Below are 19,165 nucleotides of genomic sequence, written 5' to 3' on the forward strand. Positions count from 1 at the left end.
GCAGTCCAGTGCCAGAGAAAGTGAAGCAACCCCAAAACATCAGGGAACATCCGCCATGTTTGACTGTGGGGACCGTGTTCTTTTCTTTGATGGCCTCGTTTTTTTTCCTGTAAACTACAGGACTGTCTCAGATAATTAGAATATTGTGATAAAGTTCTTTACTTTCTGTAATGCAATTAAAAAAACAAAAATGTCATACATTCTGGATTCATTACACATCAACTGAACTATTTCAAGCCCTTTATTATTTTAATATTGCTGAATTTGGCTTACAGCTTACGAAAACTCAAAAATCCTATCTCAAAATATTAGAATATCATGAAAAAGTATACAAGTAGGCTATTCAACTAATCACCTGAATCATCTAATTAACTCGAAACACCTGCGAGGGTTTCCTGAGCCTTAAAAACACTCAGCTTGGTTCAGTAAACTAAATCACAAGTATGGGGAAGACTGCTGATCTGACTGCTGTCCAGAGGACCATCATTGATACCCTCCATCAGGAGGGTAAGACACAAAAAGAAATTTCTCAAAGAGCAGGCTGTTCACAGAGTGCAGTTTCAAAGCATATCCACAAAAAGTCTGTTGGAAGGGAAAAATGTGGCCGGAAACGCTGCACAACCAAGAGAGATGACCGCAGCCTTAACAAAATTGTGAAAAAGAGCCGCTTCCAGAATTTGGGGGAGCTTCAAAGACAGTGGGCTGAAGCTGGAGTCCAGGTATCAAAAGCCACAGTTCACAGACGTGTCCGGGAAATGGGCTACAATAGCCGTATTCCCATGGTCAAGCCACTTCTGAACTCAAGACAACGGAAGAAGCGTCTGACTTGGGCTATGGAGAAGAAGCACTGGACAGTTGCAGAGTGGTCCAAAGTCCTCTTTTCAGACGAAAGCAAGTTTTGCATTTCATTTGGAAGTCAAGGCGCCAGAGTCTGGAGAAAGGCTGGAGAGGAGCAAAATCCAAGTTGCTTGAAATCCAGTGTGAAGTTCCCACAGTCAGCAATGGTTTGGGGAGCCATGTCAGCTGCTGGTGTTGGTCCACTGTGTTTCATCAAGTCCAGAGTAAATGCAACTGTGTACCAAGAGATTTTAGAGCACTACATGCTTCCATCTGCTGAAAAGCTCTATGGAGATGAGGATTTCATTTTCCAGCATGATCTGGCACCTGCCCACAGTGCCAAAACCACCAGTAACTGGTGCACTGACCATGGCATCACTGTCCTTGATTGGCCTGCTAATTCCCCTGACCTGAACCCCATCGAGAATTTGTGGGGTATAGTTAAGAAGAAGATGAAAGACACCAGACCTACAAATGCAAATGAGCTGAAGGCCGCTATCGAAGCATCCTGGGCATCAATAACACCTCAGCAATGCCACAGGCTGATTGCCTCCATGCCACGCCGGATTGATGCAGTAATCCGTGCAAAAGGATTCCCAACCAAGTACTGAGTGCATCAATGGACATTTTCAAATGTTTGATTTAGTTTTGCTGTTATAAAATTATTTTTTTTACTTGGTCTGAGGAAGTATTCTAATTTTTTGATATAGGATTTTTGAGGTTTCTTAAGCTGTAAGCCAAAATCAGCAATATTCAAATAATAAAAGGCTTGAAATAGTTCAGTTGATGTGTAATGAATCCAGAATGTATGACATTTTTGTTTTTTTAATTGCATTACAGAGAGTAAAGAACTTTATCACAATATTCTAATTTCCTGAGACAGTCCTGTATGTTGATGCCTTTTCCCAAAAAGCTCTACTTTTGTCTCGTTTGACCAGAGATCATTCTTTACAAAATGTTTTTGGCTTCCTCAGGTAAGGTTTGGCAAACTCCATGTTTCTGGGTCAGAAATGGGGTTTTCCTGGGTATGCTACCATAGAGTCCATTTTCATTCAGACGCTGACGGATATTACGGGTTGACACTGTTGTACCCTTGGACTGCAGGACAGCTTGAACTTGTCTGGATGTTAGTCTAGGTTCTTTATCCACCATCCGCACAATCTTTCGTTGAAATCTCTTGTCAACTTTCTTTTCCGTCCGCATCTTGGGAGGTTAGCCACAATGCCATGGGCTTTACACTTATTGATGACACTACGCACCCAGACCCAGGAACATTCAGGTCCAGGGAGATGGACTTGTAGCCTTGAGATTGCCCATGCTTCCTCACAATTTTGCTTCTCAAGTCCTCAGATAGTTCTTTGGTCTTCTTTCTTTTCCCCTTGCTCAATGTGGTACACACAAGGACACAGGAAATAGGTTGAGTCAACTTTAATCCATTTTAACTGGCTGCAAGTGTGATTTAGTCATTGCCACCACCTGTTATGTGCCACAGGTAAGTAACAGGTGCTGTTAATTACACTAATTAGAGAAGCATCAGATGATTTTTCAAAGGGTGCCAATACTTTTGTCTGGCCGATTTTTGGAGTTTTGTGTAAAATGATAATGATTTTTTTTTTTCTTCCATTGTCTTTTGTGTTTTTTAATTGCAAGCAAAATAAATGAAGATATTACAACCAAAGCATTTGTAATTGCAATCATTTTCTGGGAGAAATGGAGCATTATCTGACAGAATTGCAGGGGAGCCAATACTTTTGGCCAGCACTGTATTTTTTGGATTTACAAATTGTAATGGCTATTGACCTATTTTCTTGGCGATGGCGTAGGCCTCGTCTGAGGAGCTGGCCACCATGCCAGCGGGCACGGAAATACCGGCATCTTTCAGCAGGCCGATGCTCATGTACTCGTGCAGAGAGAGGCTCCTTCGTTGCTGCTGTTGCAGCGGCAGTGGTGGCGGTGCATTGCCTCCAAATAGGCCCGAAGAACCTCCTAGAACCTGGACAGAAGGAAAGAGGATCGCTTGAAATGAGTAGGGCAGGCAAATCAATGACAGAAAAAAAAAATTCAAAATTGTTAAGAACTTCAGACAAAAATGTTTTGTTTTGCAAAACCAGATCTTGTTGCTTTTGTTTTCTGTTACCTGTTCATCTTCCAGAAAACATTACTGGAGTTAAAATTAAATGCTGTAAATAGTATTTAATCAAAATAACAATCTTATTTACATCAAGTGCAATCACAAAACGCTGTAATTTTTTTTATATCAAACAAGTAACCTTTTTATTTTAAGTCAAGAAACACTATCTTTTTTATATTGGGGAAAAAATAGTTGCCATTTCAATACAGTTTGTTAGCTGCTGCTGTACTGAATGGAACTAATAAAATATTTTGTCAGCTAACCACCTACTATGTATTTTTTTTCTTTCCGCCGATATATACCATAAAAATAGTATTTTTAAAGATTCATAAAAGGTCTGACAGTACACATATTCAACAGAAAAGATCACACCTGACTAGGGCAGCAACTAACCATTATTTGCATGATCCATTAAACGCTTAACTAATTGTCCGATTAATCTGATAAATGTCACTCCTTTCAATTACCATCCCAATTTACTTTGAAGCTGTTTTTTTCTGCATGTAGTAAGTAATAATGAAGACAAAATGAATGACTGTTTTCTTCAAAAATAATATTTTATTAGCTCCCTGACTTAATTGTAGTCTACAACTGTATCGATTATCAAATTCGTTGGCAACTACTTTATTATTCGGTTAGATTTTATTGAGTAGTTGTTGCAGCCTTTTTGAGACGCTAGTTTACACAGTAACATGTCAGAAAATTGGCAAAATGTGAACTGCTGTTTTCCAAATTAAAGCAGATTTTTGTTCTTGTTGTACTTTCCGACTTAAAAAAAATATAATGAAGAAATCTGATAATATTTACAACTGAGAAGTTCTATACACTCACCGGCCACTTTAATAGGTACACGTGTCCAACTGCTCGTTAACACTTACTTTCTAATCAGCCAATCACATGGCGGCAACGCAGTGCATTTAGGCATGTAGACATGGTTTAAGACAATCTCCTGCAGTTCAAACCGAGCATCAGTATGGAGAAGAAAGGTGATTTGAGTGACTTTGAACGTGGCATGGTTGTTGGTGCCAGAAGGGCTGGTCTGAGTATTTCAGAAACTGCTGATCTACTGGGATTTTCACGCACAACCATCTCTAGAGTTTACAGAGAATGGTCCGAAAAAGAATTCAGTGAGCGGCAGTTCTGTGGGCGGAAATGCCTTGTTGATGCCAGAGGTCAGAGGAGAATGGCCAGACTGGTTCGAGCTGATAGAAAGGCAACAGTGACTCAAATAACCACCTGTTACAACCAAGGTAGGCTGAAGAGCATCTCTGAACACACAGTACATCGAACTTTGAGGCAGATGGGCTACAGCAGCAGAAGACCACACTGGGTGTCACTCCTTTCAGCTAAGAACAGGAAACTGAGGCTACAATTTGCACAAGCTCATCGAAATTGGACAATAGAGGATTGGAAAAACGTTGTCTGGTCTGATGAGTCTCGATTTCTGCTGCGACACTCAGATGGTAGGGTCGGAATTTGGCATCAACAACATGAAAGCATGGATCCATCCTGCCTTGTATCAACGGTTCAGGCTGGTGGTGGTGGTGTAATTGTGTGGGGAATATTTTCTTGGCACTCTTTGGGCCCCTTGGTACCAATTGAGCATCGTTGGAACGTCACAGCCTACCTGAGTATTGTTGCTGACCATGTCCATCCCTTTATAACCACAATGTATCCACCTTCTGATGGCTACTTTCAGCAGGATAATGCACCATGTCATAAAGCTGGAATCATCTCAGACTAGTTTCTTGAACATGACAATGAGTTCACTGTACTCAAATGGCCTCCACAGTCACCAGATCTCAATCCAATAGAGCATCTTTGGGATGTGGTGGAACGGGAGATTCGCATCATGGATGTGCAGCCGACAAATCTGCACCAAATGTGTGATGCCATCATGTCAATATGGACCAAACTCTCTGAGGAATGCTTCCAACATCTTGTTGAATCTATGCCACGAAGAATTGAGGCAGTTCTGAAGGCAAAAAGGGGTCCAACCCGTTACTAGCATGGTTTACCTAATAAAGTGGCCGGTGAGTTTATAAATGTTATAATTTCCAGAATTTAGACAACTTTAAGGTGAAAGAGGTCCTAAACGAGTAATCGGTTATCAAAATAGTTGCCATTTAATTTGCTAATTGATTAGTTGTTGATTAATCGATAAAATGTTATACTTCTACATCTGACATAATCTCAAAAATTGGTGTTATTCTCAGATTTGAAAGCGTGCAAGTAACAAAATTGGTATTTGTCACTTCTATCACTGGAGTCGTCTAAAGAAACACTGCCCGATAAAGCTGTAAGTAAATCAAATAATTAAAATTTCTTTTTTTACACACATTCCTAAAAATATGGAAGAACTACAGGTTCAATAGCAGAGTCCTAATGAGGAAAGCAGTCCAGAAAGTTAATAATGTGATCAATTACGACAGTAGTGACGTGTTTATGACAATGAATGACGACAATCGTTGGCTTGTTTACTACATTGATGTCCTGTGTTGGGCGATACATTTAGCTCATCAAGCTAAATACACCTGTCCAGTTGGAGGTCACTATTCATCAATTTGTCAACCCACTTCGCACTTTTAAACAACAAAAACCAAAATTAAAATGATTCACGCGCGGCTTTGGAGAGTGATTGAGACGTAGCATTAAAGATAACACGGCCCTGGCTCGCTTATAATTGCAAAGAGCAATGAGGCTAATGTCAGTTTGACCCTGTCACTTAATGGCAGCCGTGGCGGTCGAAAGAGGCCGAAGCGAGTGTCACTTCTTGCGGCCGCAGTACGGCTGAAGCCTTCGCTTTCAGGTTGACGAGCACTCACCTTAGAAGCGGAGCTAATGGCGCCTTTGGGCCCCGAATTCCTCAGGCTAGCTGTCAAACGGCTGCAGATCAGGGACGTCGCCATGTCTGCTTTACTGGGGAGGAGTGGTGCGCATGCGCGGGACTAGAGAAATCACAAATTCAGTCGCATTGATAAATATGGGATTTTACAGAATTCCATACCTGTCAACCCGAGGCCGTTGGCAATTTTACAAATAGTGACGTATGCCCATACAAATTGGTGACTAATCTTACAACGTTGTATATAGGGTGCAATAAATATGAATTTATTGGTAATGTTGTAACATATAACCTGGTGCAATCAAAGAACAATCAAAATCTTCAGCTACATTATGATTACTAAAATTTAACAGTGACTTTTGTTATAATTGTATGTAGCACTTTTGGCAATTTCTATCAATATCGATATCAATCTAGCAATTCATTTTGACTTGAAGGTAGTTCGTTAGTGTGTCCAATTATAAATTAAAAAGGTCAACTGAGTAAATTAACTTGTTGATGCAATTTTTGAGTCAAGGAACATTTCTTTAGCTAATTCTGATAAGTGATCAGCAATAGTTACAGGCAAATTGTGTTCGGCAACAAATTGGCAGAATAAAATCCCCACTTTCGTCACTTTTCATACTGCAGACTTCATCTTTATGACCAGTGTTGTAAATCTTACTTTAAAAACAGTAATTAATTACAGTTGCAAATTACTTTTCCCAAAAAGTAATTGAGTTAGTTACTCAGTTACCTACATGTAAGAGTAATTAGTTATTTGGCAAAGTAACTGGTGTTACCTTTCATGTTAACATACAAACAAAAAAACTGTAACCTTTGCTATGTTTGGAAGTCATTTAATATTGTGAATCAACTGTAAAAATGGTTAAAATTGCTCCGTTTTTGCATTAGTTCCCTTCTGTCTACTTTCGACATGTGAAAGTTTTAAAACTGTTTCATCACTTAAAGACAGATCCAGTCAAGATTTTGCCAATTTAGGAGTATTTTAGATAAAAATTTACTTAGATTCGCTAGGAAGGTTCACTACAACAGAGCCTTTCTGAGAAGTCTACTGCTTTAAAATGGCGGCTGTTTACTAACGCTGCCGTTAGGAAATATTGGCGCCACCTAGCCTAGCATCGCATTTGCCACAGCGTCACAACAAACACTCTTCTCTCTCCGTTTCTCTGACTTTTCTCGCGTCATTCAACCAACGTAGTAAAGCATAGTAACGCGCATTGTCTCGTTGCTGAAACAGTGACAAAATCCGGAGAAAAAAAAAAAACGTAATGCACGAAAAACGTACAGATTTTGAACGTACGGCGTTCACATTTAAAAATCGGTGTTCATTTGTACAAATTACGCCGAAACCGTACAACTTGACAAGTATGGAATTCTTTAGTCTGTCAACAAGATTACTCCAGTTGTAACTGAATAGGCGATTAACAATTTTCAAATAAATGTGAGTAAACAAAGTATTTGTAGCACTTTGATGCGGCTCCTCGTTTGATTTGACAGGAAATATGTGCTTCTAATGCTTTTTAACCCTTTTGAGTAATTTCATTAACGTAAACTAACACTACACACTATAGAAGCAGTTAAATGTTTAATACTCTAAACATCTGTATTTCAACCAATGTACATTTTTACATGAATTAACGTCAATGGCTCTTGATTTGCTCATTGACTGCCTGCTCAGGTATGAGTATTTACAGAGTATGTGTTGTTGTAGTTACTAAAAGGAGAAAATTCATAGGCTACTAAAAAACAAACAGCAACAATAGACATCACAATAAGCCCTCAGAGTCAAAATAGACTGGACGACTATCGCTGTCAATGCAAACCAAGAGTTAAGTATAGAAAAACCTGAGACAAAATGCATCTCTCTACTCAAAACGATTTATTTACAAGCACGTTATAAACATGACACATGCACGCAGGCTTCAGTCCGAGTCGCTACTGCTGCTGGAAGAGTCAGTAGACATGGCCTCAACGTCGTCCTCGTTCTCCTTGTTGTGTCCGGGGGGCTCCAAGCCAAAGTCGTTGGAGTGGTGCGGGGGCAGCATGCCGACAGACAGCTCTGACGACTGCCAGGGGTAATGTGGCGTCAACACATCTACGGGAGTCGCACACAGGAGGTTACAACAATTTATAGTTAACAGGCTAAATGGGGGGTCCCAGTACCTGGCAACCTCCCGGCGGCGAGGGCATCACCAGGCAGGTGCCCGTTGACGCCATTGGTTGGCAGGTTGGCCATGTGACCCAGCACGCCGCTACGCATCTCGAGGTCGGTCGGGTACGGCCGTCGTGGGTCACCTGAGTGATATGATTGGATAGTAAGCGTGAACAAAACAATAGACGAGTTGTCAGTGTGTTAAATAGACAAACCTGGGACCCAGTTGAGCGGTGCACATACGGCGTTACTGGCGCTGATCCTGTGTGCGTACTTGATGAGCTCCTCGGACGATATACATCCTGTGGCGAGGACAAGCGGTCACACAAGTAAGCAATCAACCAACCAATCACGTAATATTTCTGGTCTACCTTTCCTGGCTCGTTCAATGGACTTGAGTTTCTCCTTGGCCTGATAAACTGCTGTCGCCTGTTATTCAGAAAAGAGGGAAAGCTGTCACATCGATGCATGAAAAAACTACTTCACTGACCAGAGGTTGCGCTAGACATTTTCGTTGTCTGTCATTTTGACTGACAGGGTGATAAAAATCCGGTCATAATCTATTTTTACCCGTCACTTAAATTTTTAAAATGATAATGATGACATATTCAATAGTATTTAGTTTTCATTCATTTTTAATTAATATTGTAACGCTTGCTTGGCGGCGAAACATTAGACACAGAAGTCGTGGTATTTTTCTCCTTCTTTTTACTCTGCTTACCGCCAACAACACCAACAAAACAACAACTCCGCCCCCAAAGAAAAAGAGGCAACTATATAGACCCCAATCACCAACGTCACACAATGATCTTAGTTGTGGTTGTCAGCCCAAAATCTTCTAAATATATATTAAATGCATCTTACCAGATATAAAATGACTACTACATAGTCTGTGGTGATCGTTTGGTGCCCAGATTTCTTGTCGAATTACAGCAGTCCATCTCGCTCTCCTCTTCGGGTCTCTCAGAATACGGTAGAACTTCCAGTCTCTCCGTCTATCTTCTCTGTTATTGCAACCAACCGCCACACACGCCTTCACCATTTTGATTATTAATGTTAACGAGCAGAAAAACACGCCGTAATAGAAGGCATGTACGTAGCGGTAATGTGTAAACACGACAAGCTGACACACAATATGGCGGCTCCAGTCAGGGGGGCGGAGTTGTGACGTCATGTGATTGGGGTCTATACACAGGCGGCAATCTAGTCCACCAATTGGATGACGCGCTGGCACACCGGGTGCACCAATAAGAACCTCGCGTTGATGTGTCAATCACGGTGCCGCCGCCAGACCCGGGTGACGCTACAATATTCTTACAGAATAGCCAACGACGTCATGCATTAAGAGAGACAATAGCTAATTAATATGCTCACTCGCCACCCTGTGGTCTGGGGTGTGAATTGTAACCTGTCAAAATGACGGACGGACTTCAGTTTTTTCCGTCACCGTTTTAAAAAACCGGTCAACGACGGAAAATATTCAGTTAACGCGACCCCTGTCACTGACATAACTAACTGTAGAGGTGGGAATCTTGGGGCACCTAACGATTCGATTACGATTACAATTCAGAGGCTACGATTCGATTATTGATGAACCCCCCCGCCCCCAATCCTTTCAGGCTAAACCAACCTACTATTTCAGTATCAAGTTAACAGTTCAAAACAGTAAATAAAATACTCAAGTTTAGAGCTGTCCCGACTAGTCGACATAGTCGACGTCATCGATGACGTAAATCCGTCGACGAGCACAACATCCCGTCGACGGTTAATGAAGGGTTAAAAAAAATATATGCGCGGAAAGTTCAGAATGTCGGATGCTCTGTATGCAATCAGGGAAAGCGGCACAAAGCCAAAAAAGCGCACCAGAGTGTCCAAAAACATTGACTTTTTTCAAAGAAACAAAGGAGTGTACACTCTTCTGTCCTGTCTCTTCAATGCCAAGGTTGGCTGCACGTCGGCCGTGAATAAACACCTCAAGCGCCGTCACCGTTTGTAAATTTTTTTTTTTCATTTTTTGTACACCAGAGGGTGCTGTCGCCTTACTAAATAATAATGTTTCATTGACATTGGGCCTATAAGTGCTATTAGTATTGTTCTTAATGCTAACTGAAAGGTTTATTTCATGTTATGGTATAGAAAATTATATAAGGTTAAAAGGTCATAAATATATACAGTATATACAGTGATTGCACTCAAGGGAGAGATTGTCAATGATAAGGTAATAAATTAAGGTAAAGGCAATTCATATAGGCAATTCATTGATATACAAATAAGGTTTAAAAGGAAAAAGGTGAAAAGTTTTCGTTAATTTCTAATTGTGTTGTTTTATTTGTGTGCACCGTAGCTCTTACAGTGTGATTACATCAAGGATGGAATAAAAGTTGTAAACCATCAGTTTAAGAGACCATCTTTTCAATCGGGATGCTACACTAGTTAATTCTATCAGCATTTGAACTCATTGTTTATTTGTGATTTATTATTGTTATTTACGTGTTTACTTGTACTTTAATAAATAATTTAAGTGTTCCAGTATGTTTTTTTGTGAATTGATAAGCGCCAACAAAAATTTCATTGCTAAATTAGTAAACAAACAAAAACAAAAAAATATATACATATATATATATATATATTTTTTAATTATTAGATTAGTCGACTAATCGTAAAAATAGTCGGCTGACTAATCGGGAGAAAATTAGTCGTTTGGGACAGCCCTACTCAAGTTCTCTATCAGTTAAACTACACTCAATTAACTTAATGTTGTGAATCAACAGTTAAGTTGTTAAAATTGCTCCCGTTATTCCATGATTTCCTTTCTGTCTACTTTCGACATGTGAAAGTTTTAAAACAGTTTCATCACAGCCTTCCAGAGAAGTCTGTTGCTTTAAGATGGTGGCTGTTTACCAACGCCGGCAAGTCTGTCATTTCGCATCTAGTTCTATATATATGTGACATCTACAGTAGCATTATGTGGCCATATGTTTGTAGCAACTAGCAACTCGGCGTTGTTCGTAGCGGCTGTCGGCCGCAGTCAGGTATTATTGTTTTTTTATCTAGCGGTATGAGTTGAACATGATATTTACTCTCTGTCTGTTCCTCATTGTGTCCCAAAGACCGCGCTGACTGCGTTTTATTTCCGCTTTACCTGGTATAAATAAATAATAGGAATTTGGATGTTTGTGAATCGTTCTCGTATCTTCCACGGCCGAATCGCAAATAATCCAGTTTTAGTTTTAAAAAGCAATAAATAAATAAATAAATAACCTGATGTGTAAATATAATAATTGTTTAAAACTAAACAACAGTAACAATATTCCAAGATGGAGACCCACGACTGCAGTTAGATAGAGGCCTGCTGGCAGGGCCGGCCCAGCCTATACGTAGACTATGCAGCTGCTTAGGGCCCCTGACCACTAGGGGGCCCCCAATCTGGCAATTGTTTTATTTTTATTCTATTTTGTTTACTACAGTTTGCTTTATTTGACTTTTGTGAGTTTTGAAACTTGATTAGCTTAAAAAAATAAAAATTCTTAACTTCTTTCTTTCTGCTTTTAGAAAAAGGTTTTGCGCTATCTACTGTAACTACCGACAATCATTTGGGGTTAGAAGTTTGAAGTATGCAGTGCAACAAAATCTGATTAACATACAAAATATGGATGTATGGGTTGGATTGCACGTATGGGTTTCACAGTACACTGTGATGAAATGGTGGGCCAAAAATATGTGCCCCTTTGCATTATTTTGCTTAGGGCCCCCAAATGGCCTGGGCCGGCCCTGCATGCTGGTTCCCAAATTGCAGTCAGTTTTCTTCGAGTACGTCAAGTTTTTTTTTCTACACAGCTGACCCATTCGCTATGTTGTTACTACATGCAGACAACACAACAGGGCTGAGTAAATATTGCAGCCATGCCTGTTTCTTTTATATTTCATTGTATGTCAATCCCAGATTTTTTTTTTTTTTTTTAAATAAAAAAAGACCATATGTTAAGTATAACTATTACTATCATTATTAGTATTTTTCATATTTTTTTAAAAAAGAAAAAAGTGATCCTATAGTTGACAAAATTGACAAGATTGAGGAAAAACAGATCAGTTTTAGGTTCTGCACGCAAAAATGAGTTAAAACCAGCTTTAATAACGAACGCAACAAAAATTGTTTATTATTAATACTGTCTGTCTTACTAAACTATTCTATGCATTGGCTGCCATTGACCGTGATAGACAACCAATCCATGAAAAATGATCTTTCACTGCCCTTCCAGACAGATCTTTGGCGCCATCTTGTGGAGTTGAAAAAATAGAACGCCACCACAGCTCATTGTCAACAAACTTGTGATTCACCAGTAAAAACCATAACCGGGTGAATAGTGAACTGTTCGTGTCAAGGCCTTACCAGTATGTGCTCAGCCTCCTTCAACTGCTTCTGTAGCTGCTGTATGTCGCTGTCTCGTTTCTCCACCTCCTTCTCCAGTTGCTGCATCTCCTGGTGCACCTTGCCCTGCTGCTGGGCGACTTCCATCAGGTCCTGGAACTCACGGTCGCGCTGCACCAGCAGCTCCAGGATCTTAAGATGAATAGCAAACACAACCACATGTGTTACTCAAACATGATTAGAGATCTGACTAGATTAGCTTCATTTCAGTCTTATTTATTGCAAAAGATGTATTTCAACATCTTTTTAAATCAGTTTAAAAGTTTCTGTGCCAAAGATAGTTTTAATGTAGATCTGAAGAAGCTGTACTGCGAATTCAAAGCTTGTAGATAAGATTATTGAGACAAAGCACCATTCATTTTAACATGTCAATTTAAGCCAGAATGGCAATGCCCCAAAGCCTTGACGTTGTAGAAGTTGAGTCGTTGCTGGATATGTGTTTTTGGAGTTAGCTGACTATGTTTTGTTTTACAATAAAAAATAAACACTCTTCAGATGTTAGAGGCGTCACCCAAGCAAACAATCATTAGATAAGTCCTTATTCTGCTTGATATTATCTTACAAAAAGCACATTTTTAGAATTGTTTTTTCCCCCTTCTTTTTGGTCTTGTGACCGGAAAAAAAAAAAAAAAAAAAGTTGAATTCTGCTTCTGACTCTACCAGTTTGGACTATTTTACTTCAACCTTATACTTCATCACGAAAATGGTACTTTGGTGGTGTACTGCAACCCTATTCGACCGAGCTTGTTGCTTTAGAATGAGCACAAACCCGCAAAACATTTTGATAGGTCTAAGGTCGCACATAACGGACTTTGTGAAAATGTTTGCAATTACCTGGGTGTCTTCACCGGCCTGTGGGAGCTTCTGACTCCTAGACAGAGCCAACATCTCTATCAGCTCCCTGAAAAGCAAAACACCAGCCTCACAGTTAGAAACGGCAACAGTCGAGCACAATGAATGATGACATCGACAAAAGCAGGAAACGGATAATTCATTAACATGAATAAATAAAAAAATAAAATAAAAAATCACTATACCGTGATAAAACCTCCAAGTCGTCCAAAACACTCAATAACCGCTCTTTTGTTGACTTAACTGTCACGGTGGCCGCCATGTTTGCGCCAAACACTTCCGTATCTGACAGAATCGGAAATGACGATTCAGTAATGCGAAAAGACTATATTGCGTTTTCATTTTATAGTTTTATGGTTTACGTGTAATTAAATTGTATTAGTTTTTACACACGTAGCATTCATTTTAATTTAAAAATGAGCAAAAGCAAAAATAAACGAACTTCACATTTTGCTGAAGAAAAAGAAAAACACAATGTAAGCCAATCAAGTTTCGAGTTAATATGACGTCATATGTTGCGTTGCTACTCAGACCGGCGCAGCTAGCGGATTGCTGCGAAACCCAAACAACGTGGCATGATTTGGAGTCATATTACGATAAACACACTGTATTCGGATTTCTAAAGTACATTTAAGATGTTTCGGAAAATAATGTGACGCATTCAAGTCGCGGCGGTCTGCGAAAGATTCTGGAGCTGTCAAGATGGCGGACCTCCATCATCATCATCACAATTTCTCTCTTTGCTTCTGCGATTTCATGAGGTAAAATGTCTCCTTTTTTTTTTTTTTACCAACCGTTACTCAGAAATCACTTAGGCAAGTCCTGATAAAAATGATGCTAAGTGGATAGCTTGCTTCGTTTGTTTTTAACCAAAATACTGCTTATTAACTTACCATAATATGATATATATAATATACCTGTTGTTAAGATGTCACGTGACATACTGGTGCGTGAATGCTGCTTTACATCTATCGTTATTTTCTGTATAATAAGAAAAATGGGTGTTTACGGTGTGTGTTTAGTACACAAGAGCCTACTTTACACAAGCAATAGTGGTAAAATAGTCTTGTGGTTAACCTTCACTGTGGCAGTAGCCGCCTGTCATTGTCTCACAGCCCTGTTGTGTCTGCACCCCTAGGCTGATGTGGTCCCTGGTGGTGCCTTGCCTGTTTATGAGCATGCTGCTGACCCTGCTCCTTTTCCTGCTTCTGTTGGGGCTCCGTGCGTGGCTGCAGGGCCGCCGGAGAGCGCAAGCGGGCAAAGGCCCGGTGGTAGCTTTCTTCCACCCATACTGCAACGCCGGTGGTGGTGGGGAACGCGTCCTCTGGTGCGCTATCAGGGCCCTCATGCATAGGTATGAATGTTATATTTCCCATTTTTGCAGGGTTCTCAAACAAAGCATTTCCTCATCCTTGTCATCTTGTTATCTCAGGTACCCTCATGTCTCTTTGGTGGTCTACACAGGCGACCAAGGAGTGACGGGCGCTCAGATTCTGGAGAAAGCCCAGCAGCGCTTTGACATCCAGCTGCCTCGACTCGTCACCTTCATCTTCTTGCACCGTAGAGCTTTGGTGGAGAGCTCGTCCTACCCTAACTTCACCCTGCTTGGACAGAGTGCTGGATCAATGCTCCTTGGTAAGGCATGCAGTATATGTGTAAATGTCGATGACTTTTAAATGTTGAAGGTGGAATTGTACATCAATGTCGGTGAAGACCAAAAGTGAATGTTGTTCATGCAACTTGGCACCATTTTGAAATGGACCTTTGAGATGAAGTAGTTGTAAGGTTTTAGAAAAACGGACTCAAATTGCATAATTCTGACAGCATAATGTTATTTTTGAATGATAACTCATTAGAATTGCTCAGAGAACAATCACAATATTTAGTTGTGACAAATTAGATTTTTAAAAATGAAAAGTGATTTATTCTTGTACTATAAGATGTTTTTTCAGAATGATACTTTTATGAGGAAAAATAAAAACTCATTATTACAAGAATAAATTGATATTGGTTGCAATGAAAAACAAGTAGTTTGAATTTAAACTTACTGCACATTTTAGATAATTATTTCCTTAAAAACTGCAAACTAAACTTAAAAAATGAACTGTTTTTAATATTAAGAAAATCAGTTTACATTTTTTAAAATTTCAATTATTTTTTTTCTTGAAACAATGTCAATATATTTTTTTAATTTTTACTTGTCTTAAAATAAATTTTATTTTAATGATACAATTTTTCAATCAAAATAACTTTGATTTTTTTGACATTACATTATTTGGAGAATAATTAATTTTGATAGTAGTAGTTAAATTAACATAAAATTATGGAATGTAAAATTGTAAAATTGATCAATCAAAATGCAGTTAACTAAATGACTACCACGGACGATGATAAACATCCAAACTATTTAACTGAAAGGGGTGACGCTTGCCAGTCTCTCACAGTTCGAATGGATTAGATGTCCATCGCTGTCAATGGCAGCCAATCAGTTAAAAGTTAAAATTTGGTCCTTTCAACCTGAATTTTTAGAGAGTGTTTGTCACCTTTTAGCCTGGGAGGCGTTAATGGCGTATGTCCCTGATGTATACATCGATTCAATGGGCTACGCCTTCACGCTGCCCATCTTTCGCTATCTGGGCGGCTGCCAGGTGGCCAGCTATGTCCACTACCCAACCATCAGCACCGACATGTTGACCGTCATCCAAGACAGAAAACCCAGGTAGCACGTGATATGCGTTTCAATTGTTTTAACATTCACAGTTTGTCCATTCACTCATTGTGTGTTGCCAGGTTCAACAACTCAGCGTGGATCAGCGACAGCATCGTGCTGAGCACGTTGAAGGTTTTTTACTACCGCGTGTTTGCTGTCCTCTATGGGCTGGTGGGTTCGTGTAATCACGTGATCATGGTCAACTCTACCTGGACACTGCACCACATACTAGAGCTGTGGCGCTGCCCTGCTCGCACTGCTGTTGTCTACCCACCCTGTGGTGTCCAAGCATTCATGGACAATGACAAAGAACCCCGAGAGGAGAAGTGGCGCACCATTGTGTCAGTGGCACAGTTCCGTCCGGAGAAAAAACAACCATTGCTGATCCGAGCGTTTAGCAAGCTGCTGGCCCGCAGGCCTGAGGACTCTGCTCTACAGTTGGTTTTGATCGGCAGCTGCAGGGATGCCCAGGATGAGGAGAGAGTGGCTGCCCTGCGTCAGCTCTGCAGGGATTTGGGAGTGGAGGAACACGTGCAATTCAAACTCAACCTACCCTTTCGAGACCTGAAGAAGCAGCTGGCGAGCGCTACCGTCGGACTGCATGCCATGACCAACGAACACTTTGGCATCGGTAAAGAACCCAGAACATCCTTAGAATAAAATATGGGTTAGGTTATATAGACTACACTTATCCAAAATATTAAGCTGTTTTTCTTTTTTACACAGGTGTGGTAGAGTGCATGGCAGCTGGCGCAGTGGTGCTGGCACACAACTCGGGCGGTCCCAAGCTGGACATCGTTGTCCCATACGATGGCGAGCGTACGGGCTTCCTGGCGGACAGCGAGGATGACTACGCCGCCGGTATGGACTCTATTTTGACATTGACACCGGAGCGCCTTGATTGTATCCGCCGCAACGCCCGTCATGCTGTTCGGCGCTTCTCCGACAGGGACTTCCATGCTTCCTTCTTGGCCGCGTGCGAGCCAATTATGAGCCGCCTTGAGGAAAAGCGGACTGTTGCTGAAAGATTTCAGACATTTGAATGAAAAGCCATTTTAACAAAATGGCGTATCGTAAGACTTTTCGATCGATTTGATTGGGTCGTTGTACCATAAGATTGCAATACAAAATATTGCGACATCGTTTCTGGACGATACTGAACCTTGACAAATATTGATACAAAAAGTCACAGTTGTCAAACTCAAGGACCAAGGGTCAGATTCAGCCCACCACATCATTTTGTGTGGCCCATGAGAGTAAATCACGTGCATTGACTTAGTTTCTTGTTAAAATATATTGAAACAAAATTAAGAGTGTCAGAATTTTTTTTTTAATTCATTCTGTAGCCTTAATAAGGCAATCGTTTAACTCATTGACTGCCAGTGATGGTGTTAGATGACGTCTATTTTGACTAGGAGAGGCAGGCAATGCTCCCAGCCCTCCCAGTCAAAATGTCTGGTGCCGTAAATGGCACTGAATGGTGATCCTTCACAGCCATTCCGCCCAGGTTAAGTGAACTGGACATCTACTAGTCCTTCTAAAAAAATTAGCATATTGTGATTAAGTTCATTATTTTTCGTAATGTACTGATAAACGTTAGACTTTCATGTATTTTAGATTCATTACGCACAACTGAAGTAGTTGAAGCCTTTTATTGTTTTAATATTGATGATTTTGGCAAAAAAGTCAAGAAAAAACAAAAATCCCTATCTCAAAAAATTTGCATATTTCATCCGACCAATACAAAAAAGTTTTTTTTAATACAAAAAAGTCAACTTTCAATTAATTATATCAGCTATGCACTCAATACTTTGTCGGGAATCCATTTGCAGAAATCACTGCTTCAATGCGGCGTGGCATGGAGGTAATCAGCCTGTGGCACTGCTGAGGTGTTATGGAGGCCCAGGATGCTTCGAAGCTTATCCACAGTGTTGGGTCTGGTGTCTCTCAACTTCTTCTTCACAATATCCCACAGATTCTCTATTGGGTTCAGGTCAGGAGAGTTGGCAGGCCAATTGAGCACAGTAATGCCATGGTCAGTACACCATTTGCCAATGTTTGCCCATGATTGCGGTTTTGAGTAATGAACCAGGCTCGGAGTTTTTAAAAGCCTCAGGAAGTTTTGAGTTAATTCGTTGATTCAGATAATTAGGTTAGTAGCTTCTTTAGAGTACCTTTTCCCTATATGCTAATTTTTTGAGATAGGGATTTTTGTTTTTTCTTGACTTTTTTGCCAAAATCATCAATATTCAAACAATAAAAGGCTTGAACTACTTCAATTGTGTGTAACGAATCTAAAATATATGAAATTCTAATGTTTATCAGTACATTACGGAAAATAATGAACTTGTAGGACACAAATAGTGGAATTCCTGAATCATTGACATGACTGACTGGGATGCCGAAAGAGTTGGTCTGGCAACAAGCGACAACGACGAGCAGGCTTAACAGGGCGGCTGATTGTGATGGTGAGAAGCTGTCGTCGTTCCCCTGTCTGGCCTCCAGCCTGCAATCAGGTAGACCTAACAACGAGAGTGTACGAGCAATGTTAGTAGTATGTAGTAGAGAACCCAGTATGAGGACGAATCACCTGTGAGTATAAGTCGATATTACTTTTACCTATGTGATAGCTAATCCTGGCACCAACAGTTTTATATACCGCTATGTGTCTAGTGGCACCTAGTCATGCCTGCACCCACTATGCATGTGCCGGTATGATATTCTGATGGAATGATAACCTTAAACCAAAATATCACGGTTTCACAGTATCACGGTATTGCAATTACACCTCTGAAATGTGTTACTTTGAGATACAGTATCTGGGTTTAAAACATAAATAAAACTTATTTTCATTGAACAGGATTTTTATTTTTCAAAACAAATTAACAAATTGTAACATAATTATAATGTTAGAATAAATTTAAAAAAAAAAAAATATATATATATTCTAAATTAAAATAAATGCATTCCTTTAGGTGAGCTTAAACCTACAGCCACAGCTTGACATTATTACCATCAGAACAAAAATAATTGAATTATTTTCCAAAAAAAAGCATGTGTGTATGACTCGTATCATGTTTCCATTATACACACACTTTTTCTTAACACAGACTGTTGCCAGAGAAAAAAAAAAACATTTTACCACCCCTAGACACACTAAACAGGCTGGAGTTAACTCTCCTAGCTGGTGGGAAACGCTCATGACA

General features: G+C 40.1%; 3 protein-coding genes across 3 annotated transcripts in view; 1 reads left to right on the forward strand and 2 right to left on the reverse strand.

The window, feature by feature from the left end:
- The window catches only part of sucla2 (succinate-CoA ligase ADP-forming subunit beta), a 28,703-nt gene extending 22,792 nt beyond the window's left edge, over positions 1-5,911 (reverse strand). The window contains exons 1-2 of the mRNA XM_057851897.1: positions 5,794-5,911; positions 2,638-2,830 (exon numbers count right to left, since the gene is read on the reverse strand). Coding sequence (XP_057707880.1) covers positions 2,638-2,830; positions 5,794-5,877 — 277 coding nt within the window. The 5' untranslated portion in view covers positions 5,878-5,911. The remainder of the gene's footprint in view (positions 1-2,637; positions 2,831-5,793) is intronic.
- Positions 5,912-7,680: 1,769 nt separating this feature from the next.
- med4 (mediator complex subunit 4) lies at positions 7,681-13,549 on the reverse strand. Its single transcript, XM_057851900.1, has 7 exons — positions 13,435-13,549; positions 13,232-13,298; positions 12,359-12,529; positions 8,340-8,397; positions 8,184-8,270; positions 7,980-8,111; positions 7,681-7,911 (listed from the first exon to the last, which is right to left on the reverse strand). The coding sequence occupies exons 1-7, from the start codon at positions 13,509-13,511 to the stop codon at positions 7,739-7,741; spliced, it is 765 nt and encodes a 254-aa protein (XP_057707883.1). The 5' UTR covers positions 13,512-13,549; the 3' UTR covers positions 7,681-7,738.
- Positions 13,550-13,751: 202 nt separating this feature from the next.
- LOC130926746 (GDP-Man:Man(3)GlcNAc(2)-PP-Dol alpha-1,2-mannosyltransferase-like) lies at positions 13,752-18,816 on the forward strand. The gene is made up of 6 exons (XM_057851896.1): positions 13,752-14,010; positions 14,388-14,603; positions 14,682-14,884; positions 15,800-15,968; positions 16,040-16,590; positions 16,686-18,816. The coding sequence occupies exons 1-6, from the start codon at positions 13,952-13,954 to the stop codon at positions 17,003-17,005; spliced, it is 1,518 nt and encodes a 505-aa protein (XP_057707879.1). The 5' UTR covers positions 13,752-13,951; the 3' UTR covers positions 17,006-18,816.
- The last annotated feature ends 349 nt before the right edge of the window (positions 18,817-19,165 follow it).

This window comes from Corythoichthys intestinalis, chromosome 12, assembly GCF_030265065.1.
Source record: "Corythoichthys intestinalis isolate RoL2023-P3 chromosome 12, ASM3026506v1, whole genome shotgun sequence".
NCBI lineage: Eukaryota > Metazoa > Chordata > Actinopteri > Syngnathiformes > Syngnathidae > Corythoichthys > Corythoichthys intestinalis.